Here is a 23762-nt window from a genome sequence, read left to right as displayed (position 1 = left end):
TGACAGGCCTGTATATTATAAATAGATCTGGTCAGTGGATCTGTGGTGTTCCCTGAAATTAACTATAGGCTTCTCAGTGGTAGGAAACAAATTATTACTTTATATTATCAGAACTGAAAATATAGAAATGTTTTAGTATTCTCTAACAAATAAATGAAAACTTACCTAACTTACTAAAGTGATGTTGTATTTTACAGAGAGGAGAACCCTGGAAAGTATCAAAGAGGGAACCTTGAAAATCAAAGAAGAACCATCTAAAATCTTGTCTGGAAATAAGTTTCAAGACCGATACTGTGTTTTACGAGATGGATATCTCTTTCTTTACAAGGATGTGAAGGTATTTGTACATGTAGTATTTGAATACATACACATGTTTGTGTGGGTGTTAACTTCATTGTAGACCTCTCTCAGCCCTGCTCTTGGAAGTCAAGGCCTGTAGCAAATAAAATGAAATGGCTAGTAAGCTGAGGATTTCTTTCAGCCTCTGGGATATAACATTGATGCACTCAGGAACATAGTAAAGAATTATATGTATGTCCTTTCTGTGCACCTCACATTTTTTTTAGGGCAGAGAATGACATACGTCCTAAAGAAAAGTCTAATATGTTACATAACCTAGCATATCAATCAGCATCTCAGTCAATAAGATTAACTGAGAGAATGTCTCATGCCCTAAGGCAAAAGTGGCTACAGTTTAGTTTAATGGAAATTAATAAATGCAATTTAAAGCTCTGAGATGCTATTTTACTCTTTTTAGTTGGCCAAAACCAACTAAAATTACTAAAATCATAACAGTGGCAATACCTGATGTTGACAAGGATAGTGATTAACTAAAACTCTCATAAATTGCTGGCGGAAGTGTCTAATCACACAATCACTGTGTAGAACTATTTGCAGTTTTTCAGTAAGGTTATTGGTACATCTCCCCCATCACCCAGCAACTCTATTTCGAGGTCTTATGTCCACAAAAGCACTTGTGCAAGAATGTTTAGAAGCAGCTTTATTAACAGAGATGCTGCAACCTGGAAACATTCCAAGTGTGTATCAATAGGAGAATGACTGAGGCATATAATGGAATAGTGCTCAGCAGTAAAATACATGAGTACTAATGCAGCCACACGGATGACTCTTCATATCCTTGTTGAGCAAAAGAAGCTTGACACCAAATAGTACCATATGAGTCAGTCTGTAAGAAGTCTAAGACAAAGTAAAACCATTAATAGTGATGTAAGAGAGTGTTTGCCTGGGCTGTGGGGAAAGTTTGCTGTGGAGTTGTGAAGAGAGAGTCAGTTAGGTGCTTCCTAGGATGACAGAAATAAATGTTCTCTATCCAGTTTTTATATATATATATATATATAATTTTTTTTTTAATTGGGGAATACTCGGGAACAGTGTGTTTCTCCAAGGCCCATCAGCTCCAAGTCATTGTCCTTCAGTCTAGTTGTGGAGGGCACAGCTCAGCTCCAAGTCCAGTCACCAGTTTCAATCTTTAGTTGCAGGGGGCGCAACCCACGATCCCATGCGGGAATTGAACAGGCAACCTTGTTGTTGAGAGCTCGACCTCTAACCAATTGAGCCATCCATCCACCCACCCGGATGCTCAGTGGCAACTCTTTGTCTTCAATCTTAGTTGTGGGGGGGCACAGCTCACAGGCCCATGTGGGAATCGAACCAGCAACCCTGCTGTTCAGAGCTCACACTCTTACCAACTGAGCCATCTGGCTACGCCTCTGTCCAGTTTTGGGTGGGAGTTGCGTTGGGCGTTTACAGTAAGATCTACATCCTTGAGATTCAAGCAATACCCACACCATTACTCAAAATGTAGAATGACAGCAGGATATAGAGACACTTTTTTATGTTGAATTATAAAATTCTCTTGAGTAAACATTGCTCACATCCTTTAAGTATATGGTACTTCACTACGTTCTCTTGTGGAGATGTACAAAGAAAAACCAGACCAGTAACATCTGTTAATATATTATGAAGAATGAGTTGCTAGGTGGCTTTCCAAAGCTCTGTGGCCCTATTTTTTTGTGTGGCATCTATTGAGTTCTCCACACGCTTTGACCACTTTCCCTATATGTTCCTTCAACTGTGAAGCCTCCACATTTGGGCATAAATAAATCTTAGTAGCATTCCTACTTTGCGTATGCATCTCATCCTCACTTCCTTCAAGGACAGTGGAATGTCCAGGCAGGAGGCTGGTGAGAGAGCACTAAATTCTGCAGCCCTCATCCTCTATTCAGAGATCTGTATTATCTCCTGTTATTCTAGCTGATAGACCCAGAAGGGAGACTGTGCGGGTACCAAGTGATTGTTATCATTTATTATCATTCTTCTGTTTTTTCAGTGGAGGACGAGTAGAGTTTGCAGAAGTAAGGCACATAAGAAATAGCTTATGTGAACTGAACACATCAGATTTTAAGATTCATGAACTTGAAGTTTGCATCCGTGAAAGTAACCGCTAGATGTCACGGCTAATTTTTCCAGCCATCTACAACTGAATCTGATTGAATTTTATTTGGTTTCTGTCCGCGAGTCGCCTTGATCTGTATTAGACTAATTTCCTTAATTCTCACCCTTCATATATGTAATATGTTGGTGAAGGGTCACTTTTGTCGTTGAATGTCTGCTCAGGGTATTTAAAAATCAACCTGAAAGTTTTAGTCCCATTGAGGAACTTACACTTGCATTGTGTAGCAGCAGAAGGTTGCTAGAAACAGCTACTAGTCAGTAGTAGTAATAGCAGTGCAGTCTTAATAATACCAAGAAACATTCGAGTGGTTATGCTACGAAAAGCAGAGTTCTATACATTTCACGTGGATCACCCCATTTTCTCTTTACAATGACCTTATGGAATTAGTACAATTATTATTACCACTTTACAGATAAGAAATGGAGCCTACCAAGATATTATATCACTTGTCCCAGGTCACATAGCCTGAAAGTGACAGTCAGAATTCATTCCCAGGTGTCGGACTTCAGAGGCTCTTTTTGGGACTTACCTAGAAAAACAATGATTTTGCACTACTTTAAGTAGGTGTTTTTGCGGACAGAATTTTATTTAAAGAGGATACATCTTTTTCATTTAAATAGTACCAAATATTTTCAAATATGACAATCCATACAGTTCAGTTTCTTTATGGTGTTTTCCCCAACCTGATACGAATTTTAAAATCTGCCATAAGGAAGCCTATTCAAGAAGAAGTGACTTTTTCATTGAGATTGTTTTTGTAAGTGAGATGAGGAATCTTGTATCCCTTAACACAGAGTATGTTTTGTTTTACGAATTTGTGTCTTTTTGAAAAGATCATCCGGCTCAATCTAAAATAATATGTATAAACTGGTGGAAAGTGATGGTATTGAGATCTTGTCTGAAAAACAGTGCTTTTTTTTTGGTATTTGAAATAATTTTTTCAGGCTTTATTGAGGTATATAATTGACCAATGAAAATCGTTTATGTTTACATTGCACGACATGATACTTTGATGTATATAGGCATTGTGAAATGATTATTGCAGTCAAGGTAAATAACATATCCATTACCTCACAGAGGCTTGATTTTGTGGTGAGAACATTTAAGATCTACTGTTTTAAATTTCATGTATATAATACAGTATTAACTACAGTCACCGTGCCGTACATTAAATTTTCAAAACTTACTCATTCTGCATAAGAAACTGTATCCTTTGACCAACATCTTCCCATTCCCGTTCCCCCCCAGCCCTGGCAACCATTTTACTTTGCTTCTATGAATTTGGCTTTTTCAGATTCTACATGTAGGTGAGACTATACAGCATTTGTCAGAAATACAGTGCTCTTTAAGGACACTGAACACATTTTATTTTTATCACAGTGACCTCAGCTTATGAAATTATAGTCTAATTATTAAGTGCTTCCAAGTTATAGTTGTACATCTGCCAGACTAAATTAATGCAACTGATATTTTAATTTACACATTAAGATAAGTAGATGAGAGACTTATGGTTTTCCTTTAAACTTAAACTTCTATTATTTTCTACACGTTATTTTATTTGCTGGTTATTTTTTCATGTTGCTAGTCTGTCCCTTTTAATGTTAATGGTCAAATCATTGGGCAGTGTTAACTTTTCAGATGATCATATGGTAAATAATAGTAACAATCTCCTAACTTATTTGAATAAAGATTTGGTTCTGATTTTGACAGTTACCATTAATACACAGCGTGCTTGTGTATATTTAGAAGTGATTTAGTGTGAAGGGAGTGAAAACTACAAATGGGAAAATGTATTTAAAGAGACTATGTGTTAATGAGAGATAATTTATGAATGCTCATTAACAACAAATTAGGATAATACACAAGGGAAGATACATTTTGTTTTGAGAATTTTTCTTGCACAGAAAATGTTAATTAAAATGTTTTCAGACTTGATTTACATAAAAGGTGAGAGGTTTCGAAGAATATTACCATTAAACTCTCAATGGTATGAAAAAACCAAATGGGTAAGGGGGGATCGTTAGAAGTTGCCTGCACTAATAAGCAAATTCCTTTTAACCACAAGAATAATTTTTTAAGCACACTAATTTAATTGGCTTAGTTAAAAACTTTATTTTGAAATGTAGTGCCTAAAGCAACACATTAGAGACTTCATAATACTCCAGTATACTGAACGTTTAGAAAAATTGTCCAGAAAATACACATACCAAAAGAGGGAGTTGTAATAAGCCAGCAGTAAAGTGTTCTTGCCAAATGAGATTCTTTTTATAGAACTTTCCATTAGGATCCTAGTAGTTACTCTTCATGCATATTCAGTTTAACGATTGAAATGAAAACAGATTTCTTTCCACCATTGCTGGTCTTCTCTCAAATTCTATCATTTGTGTTCGTTTTGGACAAGCTATGGTTTAAAGTACTGAGTTTGCGTGTCAGAAGTGGCTTGGGAATCAGTTGTATGACTTCAGACTCTTAATCTATAACCAAAAGTCCTTCAAACTGTGGACAGTCCTGGACTTAGCAATGGCCTATTTAAATGAGGACTGCCTAGTTCAGGCACAGTCCTTCTCATTCTCAAATAGGCAAGGCCCATCTTACCCAAACTGCCGGAACTGCTGCCGTAACCTAACCTGCTGCCTCAGCTGTGGCTGTGGCTGACGGGACAGCGGTCTAGGGGGAGGGACATTAACCTCCACTGTAATCTGATTTAGCCTCTGACAAAGGTGGCCTGGAGTCTCCTCCACTGTGCACATTCTAAAGTTTTCCTCTCCTCGACTCTCCTGTATGGGACACTTACTGCCTCACAGTGCTACCTCACCCTTCCACATTGGACAGTTCAAATTCCTTACCATTCAGCAAAGTAGCAAGCTACGACATCAGCAGGTCTAAAAAGATGAAACGTGAACTACCACAAAATGACCTACACAAGAAGTGGAGGCTTATATGAACAACACTAGAAATTTACTGGTAGAAATAAAATTCATGTAAAGTCTGCTGCATTGATTTATAGGTTTAATGTTATTTTTCTTTAAAATCCCAAAGAGAATTATTTTTAGAACTTGGCAAAAATGATTTGATAATTCACTCCAAAGGGTAAACAGATAAGAAAACATGCAAATGTTTCGGAGCATAAAAAATAAAATAATTGTGAAGTTATTCATCCAACTATTAAGGTGTACAATAAAACTGAACTAGCTTAGAAAATAGGTTCCTAGCATAAAAATGAACAGAGATAGCAATAGTGCCGTAAAGTTAGTAAAATTATATATCACAATTTATCTTTGATAAATATACCATCATAAATATATGTCTAAAGAAAGGTTTGTTTAATAAATAGGGCCTGGATAATTGTTAGCAAAACATTTTCAATTAAAGTTATCATCTATACTGTATATAAAATATACATTCCAGATTGACAAAAGAATTAAAATTTTAAAAATTAACCCTTCAAGCTACGTAGTCATGTAACTGAGCAAAATTAAGGCAATCAGCAATTTGGGTAGAATATTTCAATTAAAAAGCAATTTCATATTCGATACATAAAGAACTAATGCAAACAAGTGAAGACACGGGTAAATTGTTGACCAAATCAAAGCTGAGGATTCCTAGCAAATACATGAATATACATTTAACTGAAAGTTATGTCCCCATCAGTTTAGTCAAAATTTTAATCTTAATCATGTCTGTAGCCTTTGACACAGTGATTCCATGTCTAGAAATCTAGCCATAAAGGAAAAAAGAATATCCAAAATATGTTTCTTTTTAATAATAGCAAACATTAATGGTAGTAACTTAGGAGTTAATAATAGCAAACATTAATGATAGTACCTTAGGAGTTAATAATAGCAAACATTAATGATAGTACCTTAGGAGTTAATAATAGCAAACATTAATGACAGTAATTTAGGAGTATAAATCCACCTTGTAAACTCCAGGCATTATCATCACTGTCACAAAGGCCATTGGTCATTAGAGCATAATTTCTGACCCTTTTCCTGCTTACTTTTTTCTCTATATTTCGTTTGTATTTTCCTAATGTGTGTTCTCTGTGGAAACCGAGGTTCAATTTTATTATATGAACATATTTTCCACCCTTTACTTTTCAAATTTGGCTGCTTTCATGAAGAACAGATTTCATAGTAAGAGTCTGTTTTATAGAAGTTAGTACTGATTTGAGTTTCGCATTTGCTCAATGGGCTATCATGCATTTGTCTTAGGATCCTAACAACTTGGGTATATTGCTAGTTCTGTGAAGCAATATGTTCTAAATTTATAATAGTTATAGTTTCCTGTGTGTTTACTACATGCCAATTACTGGACATAACCCTTTATATGTATTTTTTTCATTGAATTTGTACAATAATCCTTCAGAGTAACCCTTTACTTTCTCATTTAATCTTCATAACAACCCTATGAGATAGTCCATATTTTTATTATCCCTGTTTACAATCAAGAAGGACTGAGAGAATATGCGGTCACAACTAGTAAGTAGTAATGCAGACTTGCACCCGGGTCTCTATGACCCTTGGCCCCTTGATCTTAGGTATAAATGCTATCTGCCTACCATTTTGAAATAAGAGAATTTCTTGAGAATTTTTAAGTTATGGGACTGCTTGTGTTAATAATTATTTCCATGGCTATTATCTTTATAAAATCTATTACAGGGTATCCAAGGATAAATAATAAAATATGTGTGTTTTGATATAAGTCTTTAAATTAAAGTATAATTATTCAAGTTTTGCTTCTGATGGCCTGTGTTCAAGGATTACATTTTTTAATATTAATCACAAGTAACTATGTCTGGATGTATATGGAGAATATATAATTGATCTAAAGCAAATGGATATAAATTATTTTTTATAGTATGCTTTCATGAATTATTAGTGAAAATTTTCATTAATATGGATATAGGAGATAGTTCAGTATGTGCCCATATAGATTCAAGGTATGTTTTCTATAATTCTGAAATCGAAAAAGTATAGCAAATCCTAAGGCATTTTGTGGCAAAGCCTGACCCTCAGGCTGCTGTAACAAAGTACCATACATAGCTTAGGTAAACAACAGAAGTGTTTTTCTCAAAGTTCTAGAGCCGAGATGTTGAGAACAGGGTGCCAGCATGGTCGGGTTCTAGAGATGGTCCTCTTCTAGCTTCTCCTTACATCCTCACATGGCAGAAAGAGGGAGCTAGTTAGCTCTCTGGCTTCTTCTTATAAGGGCACTAATGCTATTCATGAGGGCTCCACCCTCATGACCTAATGACCTCCTAAAGGCCCCACCTCCAAATAGCATCACATTGGGAATTAGATTTCAACATATGAATTTGGGGGATAGAGATATTCAGCCTGTAACAATATTTATAGTCTGTATCTCACACTATATGAAACATCATGCATTTTAATATGGAAATATGAATATATTGGAATACAGGGTGCTGCCCCAGAAAATGCTGGCTGTGTGATGGAGTTACATAACATATTGCACATGTATTGTAATTGTAAAATATGAAAAAGCTAAAAAATTATCAGTCCTGATATACATCTGGTCCCAGGTTTTGAACAAGGAATTACTGTGTATGTCTGTTTAAATTTATATATAAACACATGTAAACATGCATACACACACACAATTATCTATTTAAATTTATAACATTGTCATCAAAACAATCATCAGTTACTAAAAATTTGATATTACATTCATAAAACAATTCTGAACCCATTCATTGACACTCAGGGAAAATATAAGGATATTTATAAAGTCTGTTTAACTACATATTATTTTGTTTCCTTACAGAGTAGTAAACATGACAAAATGTTGTCTCTCAGTTCAATGAAGTTTTATCTTGGAGTGAAAAAGAAAATGAAGCCTCCAACAAGGTAAAGCTTGAAAGGGAAGGGTGGTGGAAAACTTATGGGGCAACATGTCTGTTCAAGGATGGAGGGATCAGTGGCATGAGTCTCACTTTTTATAAATTAAGCTTTAGGCCAATTCCTTCAGTTTCCACAGACATCTGGCAGGGGACCTACAGCAAACCAGGAGGACTTTTGTGGGTAGATAAGGAGGGATGATATTCCCCAAAAGTGAAGCTCCTGGGTGATTGCATGACCTCTTTGTAGAACCAGGAATCCCCAGAAATGCTGTCCACTGGGAAACACATGGGCTTCTCCATATTCTATTCCTTACTCAGTCACCACCTGGGGACAGAAGGAATGTTCCAGTCAGGTCTACACACAGGAAGACAGGTGCTGCCCTCCAGCCTCCTCGTGCTTGGCTATAAGAACGTCTTGTTCCTGGCTCTATAATTTGCCCTTTTTTCTTTGCCGAATTTAGTGGTAAATCTACCACATGTAGATGGTAGAGACGAAGTGGACTCCTCTCAAGCATTATGTTTCTCTTTGACACTTGGGTCAACCCACATTTGGTTTACACCCTACTTTCTTGTCACAAATTACTTTGATTAGCTAATTAATGTTTATACTTATACTTAACCACGTGATGCATTATTTTAATGTAATGTGTATGATTTGAGATTCTATTACTGAAAAGTTTCTCACTTTTGCCTCCATGCTTCTAAGCCCAGCACATATTCCCGTATTACAATTGGCACATTCTTTAATTTCTCACAATATCAGCAGGTCGGTATGTATATTATTTTGGCCATTTTCCTAGACATCTGCCCTTACTCAGTCAAGAAGATCTTCTGAGAGATTTTCCCCACTGTCCCATAACATCACGAGGCTCCTTCCCTCTGTCTCCCTTTAGTATATTTATATTTGTAGCCAGAGTCCCTCAACATTTATTATTTACCTCTAGATAAATCATACCCATTGAATCAGCACTTAGGGGTATCAATTCTGTTATGCAGTCCCACCATTAAATATCACCTCCTTAATATCAGATCCTGCTTTCAGTCTTGTAAAATTCATCATTTTTAATGTGTATGTGTTTTGTTTTTTTTCCCATGTGATGCAGTTGGGGATTGACAGCCTATTCGGAAAAACATCACTGGTAAGTTAACAGCTGGCAGGTTGGGATCTGATATATTGATGATAACTTCAGTAAATGAATAATTTTGTGATTTGGCAGATAGATCTACAGACAGAAAGTATTTCACCTAAGTGAAGTTAAAATATTTTCTAAATACTTTGTGTCTTACAAGAAGAAACTAGATTTGCTTCAGGGTTTAGGCCCATTCCAATCCCATGTATCGTATTTGCCAACGCCTCTTAAGAGAAACTAATTTGATTTCTTCCTAGTTATTATATGAGTGTGGAATCTCAGCTTTCATGGGATAAGCAGGCAAAATTCAGCTATAGATAAAGGATAAGAACTAGCCAAATCTCAGTTAAAACAAAAATCTTGTTCTCCAAACTGTTCTTTTCATGTATTATATGTACTTCTTTTCCACTGACGTCACCATGATCTAGCAATTCTCCCAAGAGACTGTACAACATGTCTCATTCTCTCTCACCTACCTGTGTCTAACCAAGCACCAAACAATACCAGAACTGCCTCTTCATTATCTCTCTGACCCACGCCTACCCCTGTATCCTCCAGGCCATGCCTTCATTCATCGGCCTGGATTATTCCAGAAGTCCTAAGTGTTCTGACTTTGCTTTTGTTTTCTAGTACATTCTCCACCCAGCCACCAGAGACTTTCTAAAGTGTACCATGTTTCTTTCCTGCTTTCAAAGTCTCCTGTGAATCATATCACCTACAGGAAAAAGTGCACAATTGTTGGCATGGCATGAAAGACCCTTAAATGTGGGCTCCATCAGCTTCATCTCCTGTGACTTTCCTTTTCACTTCCCAACAAAACAATAATCTGTCTTTAGTTCGCCATACATGCCTTGCTGCTTCATAGCTACGTGTTTAACATGTGTGGTCCCCTTACGGAGCCTTCTTCCATATGATATATAGCTCCCTTCCCGCTGTAACCCCAGGTTCTGGCTACTGATCTGCAGACTCTGCTCTCCTCCTTCATTCAAACCATAGCTTAAATGCCCCACAAGTCCTATCAGATAACTCTCACCTCTAAGCAGTATTGATGTCTTCTCTGTATCTACAGGATTTTGTACACATGAGTGTGTAATTAAAATGCTTTATAGAGAGAAGAGTTTTCGTGGCCATGGTGTTGGGAAGAGACACTGTCTTTATGAGAATCTAATGAAGGAAGGAAGAATATTGCAGAAATTTTATTTGAACATTTTTCTGAATAAATTGTTTTTAATATGCAGGAATACAAAAAAAAAATAGTTACATTGAAATGTCCATTTTCTCGTTTTAAAATCTGTCACAGAACTTTCCTCTTACAGGACACAACCTCCATCTCATCCCCAAGTGTGCTATTTCTATGTTTGTGTTCAACTTTACTTTCTGTTTTTCTCTGTGTTTTAATTTATTTGTTTACATGCCTGGGTCCCCTAATAGACTGTGAACCTTGAGGGTAAGATATCTGTTATATATAAGTTTTCAATAAAAGGTTACTGAATCAGTGTTTTGGACATGCAGTGGTTTTTCACTTTGTTTATTTTTCATGAATCCTTTGGGTATTAATGTTTATAATCATAATGATGGATAATGTCTAAGCCTTTTTTGAAAATCCGCTATTAAGAAAACATGCACGTAGTTTTCTTCTTAGGCTCAGAGTTTCTGGGGAAAAAGACGTTTTATCATCACGCACCTGAAAAAGCCAATGGCATTGACCTTTCTGCCTTTCCAAAAATATTGCTGATCCTTGTTTAGCAGTTACCAAAACTTATAGCTATAGTTTGTTTCAACCAGCGTATTTACACTGTTATTTTGATATTGTACACTTAACAGAAACGTGAAGCAACTTGTACTGAAATACTCCCATTTTGATTGCATTGTCATTAATCAGGAAAACCCAAAGGGGTTTCTGATTACTTAATCACGAAACAAGTACACTGGAAAATAGTGCATTGTCTTGTTGAATCATGTATTTTATAAATCTTGTTTTGCAGGCACCTATGTTGTGATAGTTTACAAACTCAGATGGAGTGGATGGCCAGTATCTTTATTGCCCAGGTATGATATCTGTTTTCACTGTCTAGTAAAGTATGATAATGGTTTATAGGGAATGTTAAAGTGGTGGTGATTTTCGAGTAACTTTTAATGAGTTTTATGCATATGCTTTTTAATAGATGAGAATCCAGATTTATCCATTACTCTTTGAAACAGAGTTTACTCTAACTTTTTGTTGAGGCTTCTTTTTTGCCAGCCCAGGTAGCTCCTTAGGTAGCTTAGGAGACGAGATGTGCGTTGCTTCAAGACGATAGGGTAAGAAAGGAGGGCTTCTCTAAGGTGCCATCCTACCAGAGTCCCACCCTGAACATCCTTTTAGCAAAGTGCTGTATTCTTGAATGTTCTCCCTCTGAGCTCCTACTCTCCCCACCCCTGCCAATCCGGAAGCAAGGAACTTACATTTCTTTAATACTTACTGTGTTCTAGATACTTCAAAAAGAGTTAACTCATATAGTCCTTGTAACAAACCATGTGTGGTGTTGCTTATAGATGAGGGAGTAAAGATTAACAAAGGTTCCATCATTTGCTTAGGACCATGTAGTTAGTGGTTTAAACCCAGAGGTGTCAGAAGCCAACACATGTACTCAATTCCCCATTTAGTCTCCTCCCTGGAGGAGGTGTCACTTTTTAGGAGAAGGGTTCAATCGTCCCATTAATAGGATTTGTTTTTTGTCCCCAACCTTGTCTGGCTGAATTCCCAGCAGTGCTTCCCTCAAGAGCATTGAAAATCTCGGTAACAATTTAGTTGCCGAGGATGTACTTCCCTGTTTCTCTTACAAGTGAGAAGTTAATTCACCCACAAACCTGGTCATTTGTTTTGAAAACCATTTTCTCTAATCATTTAACTGATTAACTTCTCCAGTGGTTAAGAAACACTGTTCTCCTTAGCCTGGTGCCCATTACTTCCTGGGAATAGATTTGTGGAAAAAGGCTGGTTGCTAACTTTTTAGAGACTTTTTTGGGTGACTTTTTCAAAATTCAGATATTCAAGTCCTACTTTAAAAAAACTAGATGTGAAGTATTTTAGTAAAATTGGAACCACATAATCAAAAACCGTTCCAGTGTCTGTTTTGGGTGTAACTAAATTGATTTTTTTGTTGTTTTGATGTTATAAATGAAGTCAGTCGACTAGTTGAAAATCAAGGTATAAATAGCTGGAAAGCAGAGGTTGCTTACAGGACCAAGTTACTTCTCGCTGCCTCCCTATCTTGTGTTGTCTTCGCTCCAGAGATTCAGCCCGATTACCTTTCCTTTGTTCATTCCATTTCTTATGATTAATATGAATACAAAAGTTCTTTTGGATTTAAGAATTTAGTGGCTCACCACCACAGGGAAGGAGGAAAGTAGCAAATGTTAATAGAAATGTAAATATACATACACACAAATCAACAGTAAGTGCCCCTTAAAATGGGTCTTTCTGGTGCCAGGAATACCTTTCTAATATCCATCCCCATCCTCACTTCTGCCTCAAAAGTTCTCTAGGTTTCAGCTTACATGTCACATCCTCAGAGAAACATTCCCATTTTCCAGTTAGACCTGCAGGCTGTAGGCACCTTTAACATCCTGTACTTTGATATTGTAGCAGTAATTAAAGAGCATGTTTGTGTTTAGATTTTTCATTCCTGTCTTTCCTACTAAAATGTAAACCCCATGAGAGGAAGGACTCTGTCAGTTGTATTAGATATATATGTCTGTCTGCATCACAGAACCCAATGCCTTTTATAAAGTACACAGTTAGCGTGTGTAAAACAGGAGAGAAGACAAAGAAGTTATCTGATAAAATGTCAAATAGATATTATCGTGACAATGAATAAAGAAGTGAGGGAAAGGAAAGCCAGTGTGACGGAGGTAAGGAAGGGTACTAATTGAGAAAGGTTCTCAGGGACTCCCTTTCTGAGTAGCTAACAGGTGTGCCTGGAAGGAGGGAGCCAGTCATGCAGGTATTGAGTAGTGGAGGGCATTCCGGGGATGGGGGCCAGCAAGATCCTGAGATGTCATTATCTTGGCTTATTCCATGAACAAAATGAAGGCTTATGTGAGAGAGAGGATGTTATAGATGAGGGCAATGGGACAGACCATGTGTTCCCCGTTTAGGAGTTTGCGTGGGAAGGACTAATCAGATTTATAATTAAAAAATAATTGTGGTTACTTTGTTGAGGCTGCGCTATAGGGTTCAAAGGTGGAAGCTGGAGGAATAGCTAGCTACGTGGAAGAAGACGACAGCTCAGACTAGGGTGGTGACTGGATCTGTTAGGACATGTTCATATTCAAGAATATTTAAAGGTAGAGCCAATACGTGCTTGCAGATTAATTGACTATAGCAGTTTGAGAAGAGTAGAAATCAAGGAAAAGTCTGAGTTTTTTGGCCTTGGGCAACTGGCAAATGTAAGTGACATTATCAGAGATGAAGAAAACAATTGACAGTTCTGTTTTAGCCCCATGAAAATTGAGATGCCTATTAGATATACAAATGGATATGCTGAATAGCAGGTTCAATATATGGATGAAAAACCCAGGCAAAACTTTGGGGTGGAAATGTAAATTTGGGAAAAGTCAGTATTTAGATTGTATTGTAAGCCATAGTTTGAGTAAGATCTGAGAGAGACAGAGAGAAGTGGAGCGAGGAGTAGGGAGAAAGAGAAGGAGACGGAAGACAGTAAACCCTGGGACATTCCAAATGTAAAGGTCAAGTATAACAGGAAAAAATAAAGAGCAAACGAAATGAGACAGGTTGAGGATGGAGGAAAAAGCAGGTGATGGGCACAGAATATCCTATCAAGACATTTGCTATGTAGATAAATGAGGCTGTGATTAGATAGAAACGAGAGGTCAAGGTAGATTTGGGGGTTTCAGATTGTTTATCTTTAAGATGGGAGAGTGAATATACTTTACGTGTATGCTGATGAAGACAATCCAGTAATTGGAAGAAAAATGTGATAGAGGAGGTGGGAGATTGTTATTATCTCAGAGGCCCTGAGCAGATATGAAGCAATGTAAGTAAGTGCACATTTGTTTATCACTGCTAAAAACGAAATCATTGTACAACAGAGTGTGGGATAGTTGTTCTTGAATTACTGACTATATATTCTGGCCCACTGAACAATTATAATTACAGATATGACTGGAGAAAAGTTATTTGTAATCAGAGCAAATACTGATTGTAAGAGAAGAGAACATTGCTTGTCGGACTATAGATGCAGGGGAGATTGGTACATTTCATGATGGGAAATTGAAATTCTTGAATGATTACTAATAATTTTTTGAATTAAATCCATTAGGTTACCACATGTGAGTCAGAGAGGGATGTTAGAAATGCAGAGGCAGAGTAAAAGATGAATCCAACTGTACTATAGCAGAATGTCAAAGTAATGCTGAGTGCTCACTTGAAGTTTAAGGTTACTTTAAGATAAATCTCCAGAGTGATATTCTATTTTCTTTTCCTCCATTAGTTGGTAGACACCCACAGAGTAAACAGAATTGGGTTTAACTAGGTTTAGGACTTCACCAGGCAAGTATCACAGAGGGAGAAGGAACACAGGGCCTGAATATATTTACAAGGATGTGAATATAATGATTGACCATGAACTCTAAGCCAGGTTGTGAAGGAAGTGGGAAAAATGTGGAAAATAGAATGGCTTGAAGGACTCAAGGAGTCTAAGAATACTCAGTGAACGAAACTAAATTAAGTTGGCTGGAAAGATAAGAGGTCAAGGTCAGATAGTGAGAGGCAGACTCACATTTATTACAGAATTATTCACCATAGCCAAGGTAATGGAACCAACCTAAGGGTCTGTTGAGAGATGAATGGGTCAAGAATATGTGGTGTCCATACATGGTGGAGTACTGTTCAGCCTTAAAAAATATGGAAATCTTCCCTTTTGCAACAACATGGATTAACCTGGAGGGCGTTATGCCAGGTGAAATGAGCCAGCCAGAGAAAGACAAATACTGCATGGTATCATTTAAATATGGAATCTAACAACAACAACAAAGGCAAACTCATAGAAACAGAGTGGTTGTTGGAGAGTGGGGGAAATAGGGAGGTCAGTAAAAAAGGATGCGAAACTTTCAGTTATAAGATGAATAAGGTCTGAGGATCTAATGGATAACATGGTGACTATAGTCGATAACACTGTATCATATAATTTAAAATTGCTAAGAGAGTAGAACTTAAATATCCTTACACACAAAAATATATAGGTAAATATGTTAGGTGTTAGGGTGTTAACTCAATGGAGGAAAATCCTTTCACAATACATACATGTATTAAATCATCACATTGCATACTTTAAATATGTTACAATTTTATTTGTCAATTATACCTCAGTAAAGCTGTGGGGAAAGAAAATAAAAAGAAAGTGGGAGACAGAAACGAAGATTTGGGGGTGAGGTCATTGGTTGTAATAATGAAAATATGATCCTCAGCTGTATGTTCTATGCAGTATATAACTTTTGAAGTCACATATACATAACGGTAAATGTTGTCAGAACATACTACTTAGATCGAATGATTCTGCTGTTGGGCAAAATACCTCTGGGATCAATGCAGGGATCAGTCCACTAATTAGCTGTTATTTACAGCGTTGTTTATCATGTCAGAAAAAGAAATGGTGTTTGAAAGCTACTTTTGCTCTTAGGTTCCTCAAAATATCACTTAGTACATGTATTATATATCAGCAAGTAAAAGTATAGGTGTAATTCATAGGATTACCTGATTTCATCCCAGCCAGTTTTCTCCCAGCTTTACATGTTGGGAACATCCAATTATATAATATCAAAATTGTTTTCACCAAGTTTGGGACCGTGACGTAAAAATAATATTATAAAGCTTGTAACTTTCCCTCTGATGGAACTATTGCATAATCTACCATGGTAGAGTTGTTGAACGAAAGTGAACGGAACCAAAGTACATGCTTCACTAAAATTCCAGGGCAGATCTTACGCATATGCACTAAGTTTAGTAATAACAGGACCTATAGTGTAGGGTCATTGAGGGTGAAAGTAGAAAATATATGTATATTGGTAAGTACAAAGTCTAACAGTACACCCATCAATATAAATTAACTATCATAATGGGTACACAGTCAACATTTGTTGAAATGAATTCTGTGCTATGAAACACTACATTAAAATACTCATTGCAATATAAGAGAAAGAATCTGTTGAATCTTAAGAGGAAAATAAGAGTAGGCGTTTAGCTATATAGTTTGCCAAATGTTTTTCATTTCATTAGAACATCTGTAAGCTGCTCATTTTATAGTTGATATTCTGTATTTCTTTCATAGATTGTTGTCTGAAAATCGATGTGCTTTTTCCAACTTCTGACAAGTGAATCTACCCTGAGTAGTAGAAAAATCTTTAAAGATTTTTCTTTTATATGCATATCTCAAGGATTTATCACTCAAGAGCTTAACATTTTTTCCAGTGGATATTTCTCCCCATTGCAAAATTAACTTTTTCTCAGTCATATCTGTAATTGCTCAATGGCCAGAATATATAGTCAATAATTTGAACTAAATGTGCCACATTCTCTGTTGTATAATGATTTTCAGTATAAATGTGCACAAGGTAACATTTCTTTGGAATTCAATTAGATAAAAAAGGAACATTTGAAAAAGGTCATAAAATAAGACTAATTTTTCTTCTGCTAGACATGCCTTAGGTTGACTCTGGATATATAAGGTCAAATGATTATGTTTACACTAAAGTCGTCTTAGGTAGAGACAGAACATGTGAGTGTAGTTACTTTGATTACAGGGCCTAGAAATGTAGATGAATGTAGTATTTTTCTCCCACAAAGAGATTTACCAGTTTCCTTAAATATTTTCTCCCTTTTGATTGGAAAAGTAGTACAGAAGGCATGTATTTGAAGCTTAGAAATTGAATTGAGACCTCAAAGCTCAGTTCACTTAAGAGTGGTACGTCCTTGAGCAATGCTGTCGCCAGAGTTGACATCATAATTACAGATGGTGTGCTCCTGGAAAGCAGATCATTCAATTTGGATACATGGAAAATGATCCTAGTGACTATATAGCGTAATGTATACCACATAATAAAATCAAACACCGATGACAAGAAATTGTGTTTCTATAGCATGAAAACGATATACGGCCACCAGCTGGACAGGAACGAAAGCGTTCTATAACCAAAAATCCCAAAATCGGAGGTTTGCCTCTAATTCCCATCCAACAAGAGAGAAATGCAGCCCAAGCACGGAGAAATATCGAGGTAGGTTAGGATTTTTTTTATTATTAATTATAGCATTTGTTTTCTTATGTCTTATGTGATTAAGTGCATACTTACTTCATTGGCTTCAAAAGCACAGCAATAAACACCTTGAAAGGAGTAAGAAAAGTCACATCCATCAGGAAAATATTATGAACAACCCTATGACACTTTCTGGAGTTTTGCATTTTCTTAACTTCTCTTCAATGATTAGTTTTAGTAATGGCACTGACCACCCAATTAAATATGCACAATACCACTTATTGTCTTATCCATAAGGTAGCCAAGCAAATAGAAGTTCTGGTGATAAAATCAGTCACAAATTAGTCTTACAACTTTAATTCTGACAACCATAGGAGCCCATGGCAGAATATGTCTGGAGCCATGGTAACTAGACTTTCTAGTAACACAGTCAAATTCCAGTGGTTTGAGAACCAGTGGAGTGTCCCATGTAATTTAAAGAACTGCAAGATAACCCCTGAGCATCAATAAAGATGATTTGGCATCTTTCATGAAAGCTGCTATTTGTTTCTCTTCTCACCTTGAGGGGCGTGGAGAACACAAGTGGCATCAATCTTGACTTGAAGTTCAGTCTCTTCAGGAAAGGACATAGGCTGTTTACACTCAAAACTCATTAGATACTTTGGGACTGATGCATGTTTCAGTGCCTCGATTGAGTGCCTCAAGGCAAAAAGAAAAGCATGTAAAATATATTATTTCTTCTTTGAGGCTCGGTTTGGAATTAATAAGCTGTTTGAATTTCTTGCTTTCCAAAGAGACATACCTTTTGAAAGGCTAAAACCGTTTTAATTTAGTGATCAGATTTTTAAAAAGATTTTTTCCCATACCTGTCTTTCCTATCTTTCCTTGTACATTTATCCCACTACTGTATTCCTCTTTTCTAAAAGATAAAAGCTTTGAAAATAATGGTTTATTACCTTGGTGGCCTGCTCGGTCCCCCTGCACTGATGTAATCAAAGGGAAGAACAAGACTCCAAGAAATCATGAGCTTGTCCTGCCTGCCATTCTGCGTTTACAGGTTTTCTTGGTAATAAACTGCTCTGCAGAACTATGGCTTCCTTAGCTAACCCAGGAACTCAGGTTAGGAGACACAGGTTGAAGAAAAGAAGCAAACAGAGGACGTAGATATGCCCTATTGTGAATCCAGCTTCTCCTGACGTGGCCTTAGGATCAGTGATGGAGCAAAGCAAGAGATTTATTATTAAGATCAAAATCCATTACCCAGTATCCAGTAAAGCATTGGGATGATAATTAAATATGTAATTGCTTGTTACCTTATCCGAAATCCATAATTTCAGAGATAATTTTTTTAGCATACTTAGGAAATTTTCAAAGGCTCTTAAAATAATTCTGTGAAGTAGTAATTAATGGAAAATTTATGAATATTTCAGCCAAGATTTTTTTGTAAATTTAAATGTGATGTGGTGATTCAACATATTGGCAAAGAATGTTTTAAAATATTTCAGTGCTAGAAAACATGTTGAAAGTTTAAAAAGCATTAAAACAAAATTAGTGAAAACTGTAAATTTTTCCTCTGAACCATAAAACTCCTAGAAGATCACATAGGAAGTGAACTTGGACATTGCTCTTACGGACATTGCTCTTAGGAAGTGTGTGTGTGTGTGTGTGTGTGTGTGTGTGTGTATATATATATATATATATATATATATATATATATATATACACCTTGGGCAAGAGAAAAAAAAAAAGAAATGGGACTACATCAAACTATTTTGCACAGTGAAGGGAAACCAACAAAATGAAAAAACAGCCTACTGAATAGAAGATATTGCCAATGATGCATCCAATAAGGGGTTATTATCCAAAATATATAAGGAAATCATACAACTTAACACCAAAAGAACCAGTCCAATTAAAAAATGGGCAGAGGACCTGAATAGACATTTCTGCAAAGAGAACATACAGATGGCCAATAGACATGTGAAACGATGCTCAACAGCACTATTCATCAGGGAAACAGAAATTAAATTATGAGATATCACCTGTCTGAATGGCTGTCAATAGGTCAACAAACAACAAGTATTGGCAAGGATGTAGAGAAAAGGGAACCCTCATGCACTGTTGGTGGGATTGCAAATTTGTGTAGCCACTGTGGAAAACAGTTTGGAGGTTCCTCAAAAACATTTTAAATAGAACTACTATGTGACTCAGCAATTCCACTTCTGGGTATTTGAAGAAATCCAAAGCACTAATTCAGAAAGATATAAGCACTCCTGTGTTCATTGCAACATTATTTACAATAGTCAAGATATCAAAGCAACCTAAATGTTATTTGACAGAAAAAAGAATGAAGAAAATGTACATATATACAATGGAATATTACTCAGCCATAAAAAATGACAGCATGGATGGACTAGAAGATACTATGCTAAATGAAATAAGTCAGACAGAGAAAGACAAATATAATCTGATTTCACTTACATGTGGAATCTAAAACAACAAAATAAATGAACAAACAAAACAGAAACTCATAAATACAGAACAAACTGATGATTGCCAAATGGGAGTTTGAGGGGCAGGGTGAAAAAGGTGAAGGTGACCAATTGTCAGCTATAAAAACAGTCACAGGGATGTAATGTACAGCATAGGGAATATAGTCAATAACATTGTGATGACTGTGTATGGTGTCAGATGGATACTAGACTTGCCAGGGTGATCACTTTGTATGTTATATAAATGTCTAATCATTGTTTTGTACACCTGAAACTAATGATATTGTATATCATCTATAATTGAGAAAAATTTTTTTTAAAAAGGAAGTGTAACTCTATACCATTGTAGGTGTTATCACAATGCATTTCCAGTACCTATAGGCCCTTATAGTTTACTGAATGAATGTGTTCTCTAATCCACTGATCCAAATGTGGGTTTTAATACATATATATCTATGTATATGGATAAACATTCTAATTTTTTAAAAATATATCTGTGGGATTCTAATAGATATGTGGGAGGAAAGAGTTCACTAAATATTTTTGGAGGAGAAAAAAAAAACCAGGAAAAGAAATTAAACAGATTTCTCTGCCATAATACTTCTCATCATCTTTAATAAGCTAATATGTAATGTGAATCTCAAAGAGGGGGATGTAGGACAGAACATTTCCCTGAGTCACATGCCACAGAAGCAACCTTTTTTCTCAGTGCTGTGAGTACAACGCCGTAGGAGTTACTGAACCATGAACATGCGACACATCCAAGCAGAAGTGACCTGAAAGAAGCAAGTTTGAAATGAGTCACTTTAAGCAACTAACCTGAAAGCCATCTTTGAAGTGCTATGTTAAAAGCATATTAAAATGAATTTCCATGGTCTACATTTTAGTTGATTTTGTAGCCCTAAGATCAGTATATAAATTCAGCCATGCTGTTTGTGTCAAAGTAAAGTTAGAAACCTGAATCGTAGAAATAAGCTCTAAAAAGCATCAACGTTCATGTGGTATGTGTTTTTTAAACATAAATTGTGCCAATCCTCGCTTTCCTGTGAGACATTTTATTTTATTTTAGAGTGCGAGAGCAGAACTGGAAAAGCTGCGACTCAGTGAGAAGCATGATACAGAGCCTGGGGACAGCACGTTGGAGGAGAGAGCTTCCATGGTGGCCCACTGCCTGGAGCACAGGGATAGTAAACTTCGAAATCGAACCCGAAAACATCGGAGTTTTAACTGTCTGGAGGACACAGAGGCTGAGGTCCTCCCTGGGCAGCCGAAAGGCCAGAAAGGCCTAAGGACATTAAGGAAGAACGAGGACAGGAACGGCAAAGCTACTTTGGCCCCTGATAATAAGTTACCGTCAAACGTCATTGAAGAACTTAGCGTGGTTCTACAGAGATCAAGAACCCTTCCAAAAGAGTTACAGGATGAGAAAATCTTGCATAAAGAAATCAAATGAATTGTCTTACAAGTTTTTTAATATTGTGTACAATGTTTGTGTGCAAATCAGAAACCAAACTATAAGATAATTCATGGTTGGCGAGATTTGTCTTGCCTACGTAAGCGTTTAAAAATATATATGTATATATGTGATAAATGTAAGATTAACTTTATTATGGTCTGAATAGAGCTTGTACAGTTCATCTGTATTAATCTTGTGTAAAAAGGCGTTGGGTTACTTTGAGTGGCCAACCTTTTAAAGTAGCTGTCTGTTAAGTGGTATAATTTATGAGCAGAAATCTCAAACTGTACTGTATTGTATAAAATGCTGTTTAAATGAAGCTTATGAAGCTATATGACACATGTAACACATTTTGCACTTTGAGAAACCTTGTATATTAAGTTACCATATGTTTTTAGGTTTACATAGGGTCCACCTTAGGGAAAAGAAAGGGAAGTAAGTTGAAAAGAGGAGGATTGATTTTAGGGACTGCCTAAAAGCCAAGGAGATCAGTTAAGATTGATTCTAGTTCACTGTTGACCAGAACTTGAGAAAAGAGTCTCATGACTAAGTGTTTCCTAAGGGTAACGTTCAGCCAACATACATGAATACTGGCACTGACTACTCTTACTTATGGTGTTAGTGAAGCAGCCGCAGTAAACATTCACTACACTTCAGTTCTTCGTGGGTGGCTGGTAAGAAGCTTACACCACATTGAAGAGATTGCGTGCACGTGACGTGGCGTAGATGCCATCTACACTGCTGCTGTGCACAAGACCTTTTCTTTTTTTTTTTTTTTTTAAGAGTTCCTTACTGTTGTTTTGCTATGAACAAAATTCATCATCCCAGGGTTTTGCTATTGTTGTTTTTTGTTGTCATTTTACTTTGTATGTTCATTTCTTGTTATGTTAAGTAAGGTTTGTAATGTGTTTCTCTTTAATGTCAGAATTAACTGGAAGTATACAACACATGGCCATTTTGCTGTGGGAGATGGTTTAACTCTACTACATTTATGGGGGCTACTAGTCCACACCTCGTCTCTTTCCTTGTTGTTGTTAAAACAGCAGTAGTCTAGTCCCTGTACCTAGTAAATCATGACAAAGCCCTCTAACTTCCATGGGAGATAAGACACTGAGTTGGTGATTTTCCTAAAACAGACAATACTGCTTACAGTTCACATCAGGAACAGCACTTTTCAGCAGTTTCTGTTGAATTTTATCAGATCTGATGACTTTTGATTACAAATTATTATATGTAGCTAAGCTTTATTCCTAGCATTTCTCCTCTCCCCCCCCCTCTGTTTTTCATGTGTTTAATCAGAATTTGTGTACAACGGCCCATACTTCGGTCAGTCCAATCATATAACAGTAATATGCTGTTAAACGCTATGAATTTCTTCATTGTAATGTACTGATCACTTATATTTGGTGGGAATAAAATTGTTTCCCTTGGGTATGTGATATTTATTCTTTCAATTCTAAATAGATTGGAATTTAAAAAAAAAAAAAAGAAAACTGCAGGTCAGTTTATGAAATAGGTGGCACTAGTGAGGCATCTTCATAGTTATTTAGGGGGAAAGACCTAAAATAAACTATTATTCCTAATAAATAATATTGATGTTATGAAGCAAGGAGTCATATGAAAATTAATGTTTGACAGTGAGAAAGTATCTGGAGTTTTTACCTGTGTTATCTGAATATTTTTGAAATGAGGTTAAAATCCAATGGCTTCTGTTTGCCTTCCTTTTGCTGTGTAATTGTGTCCATTTTTCAAGTGTAAGATAAGGGCTAATGATGACATCTCATATTTTGAGTAAAAATTAAAATTGTTTTACAGGTTCACTTGAATGTGACTGTTTCTGTTATTTTCAGAAGTTGAAGGTTATTATGAAATAAATCAAATATATTTTCTTTCCTTTTTTTCCCTCTTTAAAAATTTGAATTTAATACGTACTTTAGACTAGCTCTGTCATTTTTTCAAATACATCAATATGAATAGTATCCTATTTTTAAATGATGAATATATGCACACATGACATGAACAGGTTGATGGTACTCTAACTCATTTTTATAACCCTAGTTATTTGCTAGACATTGCTTTTAAATATTTGACT

General features: G+C 36.2%; 1 protein-coding gene across 3 annotated transcripts in view; it reads left to right on the top strand.

Annotated features, from left to right (window-relative positions):
* The window catches only part of ARAP2 (ArfGAP with RhoGAP domain, ankyrin repeat and PH domain 2), a 186201-nt gene extending 162711 nt beyond the window's left edge, over positions 1-23490 (top strand). For all 3 annotated transcript variants that reach the window (XM_019741971.2, XM_019741969.2, XM_019741970.2), the window contains 6 exons: positions 198-337; positions 8264-8346; positions 9443-9478; positions 11455-11518; positions 17609-17743; positions 21284-23490. In XM_019741971.2, the coding sequence (XP_019597530.2) occupies positions 198-337; positions 8264-8346; positions 9443-9478; positions 11455-11518; positions 17609-17743; positions 21284-21667 (842 nt within the window). In that variant the 3' untranslated portion in view covers positions 21668-23490. The remainder of the gene's footprint in view (positions 1-197; positions 338-8263; positions 8347-9442; positions 9479-11454; positions 11519-17608; positions 17744-21283) is intronic.
* Positions 23491-23762: the final 272 nt, after the last annotated feature.

The sequence above is a fragment of the Rhinolophus sinicus genome, linkage group LG02 (assembly GCF_036562045.2).
Source record: "Rhinolophus sinicus isolate RSC01 linkage group LG02, ASM3656204v1, whole genome shotgun sequence".
In the NCBI taxonomy this organism is placed as follows: domain Eukaryota; kingdom Metazoa; phylum Chordata; class Mammalia; order Chiroptera; family Rhinolophidae; genus Rhinolophus; species Rhinolophus sinicus.
Note: the sequence above shows the minus strand (reverse complement) of the source record. Positions and strands in the feature narration are given on the sequence as shown.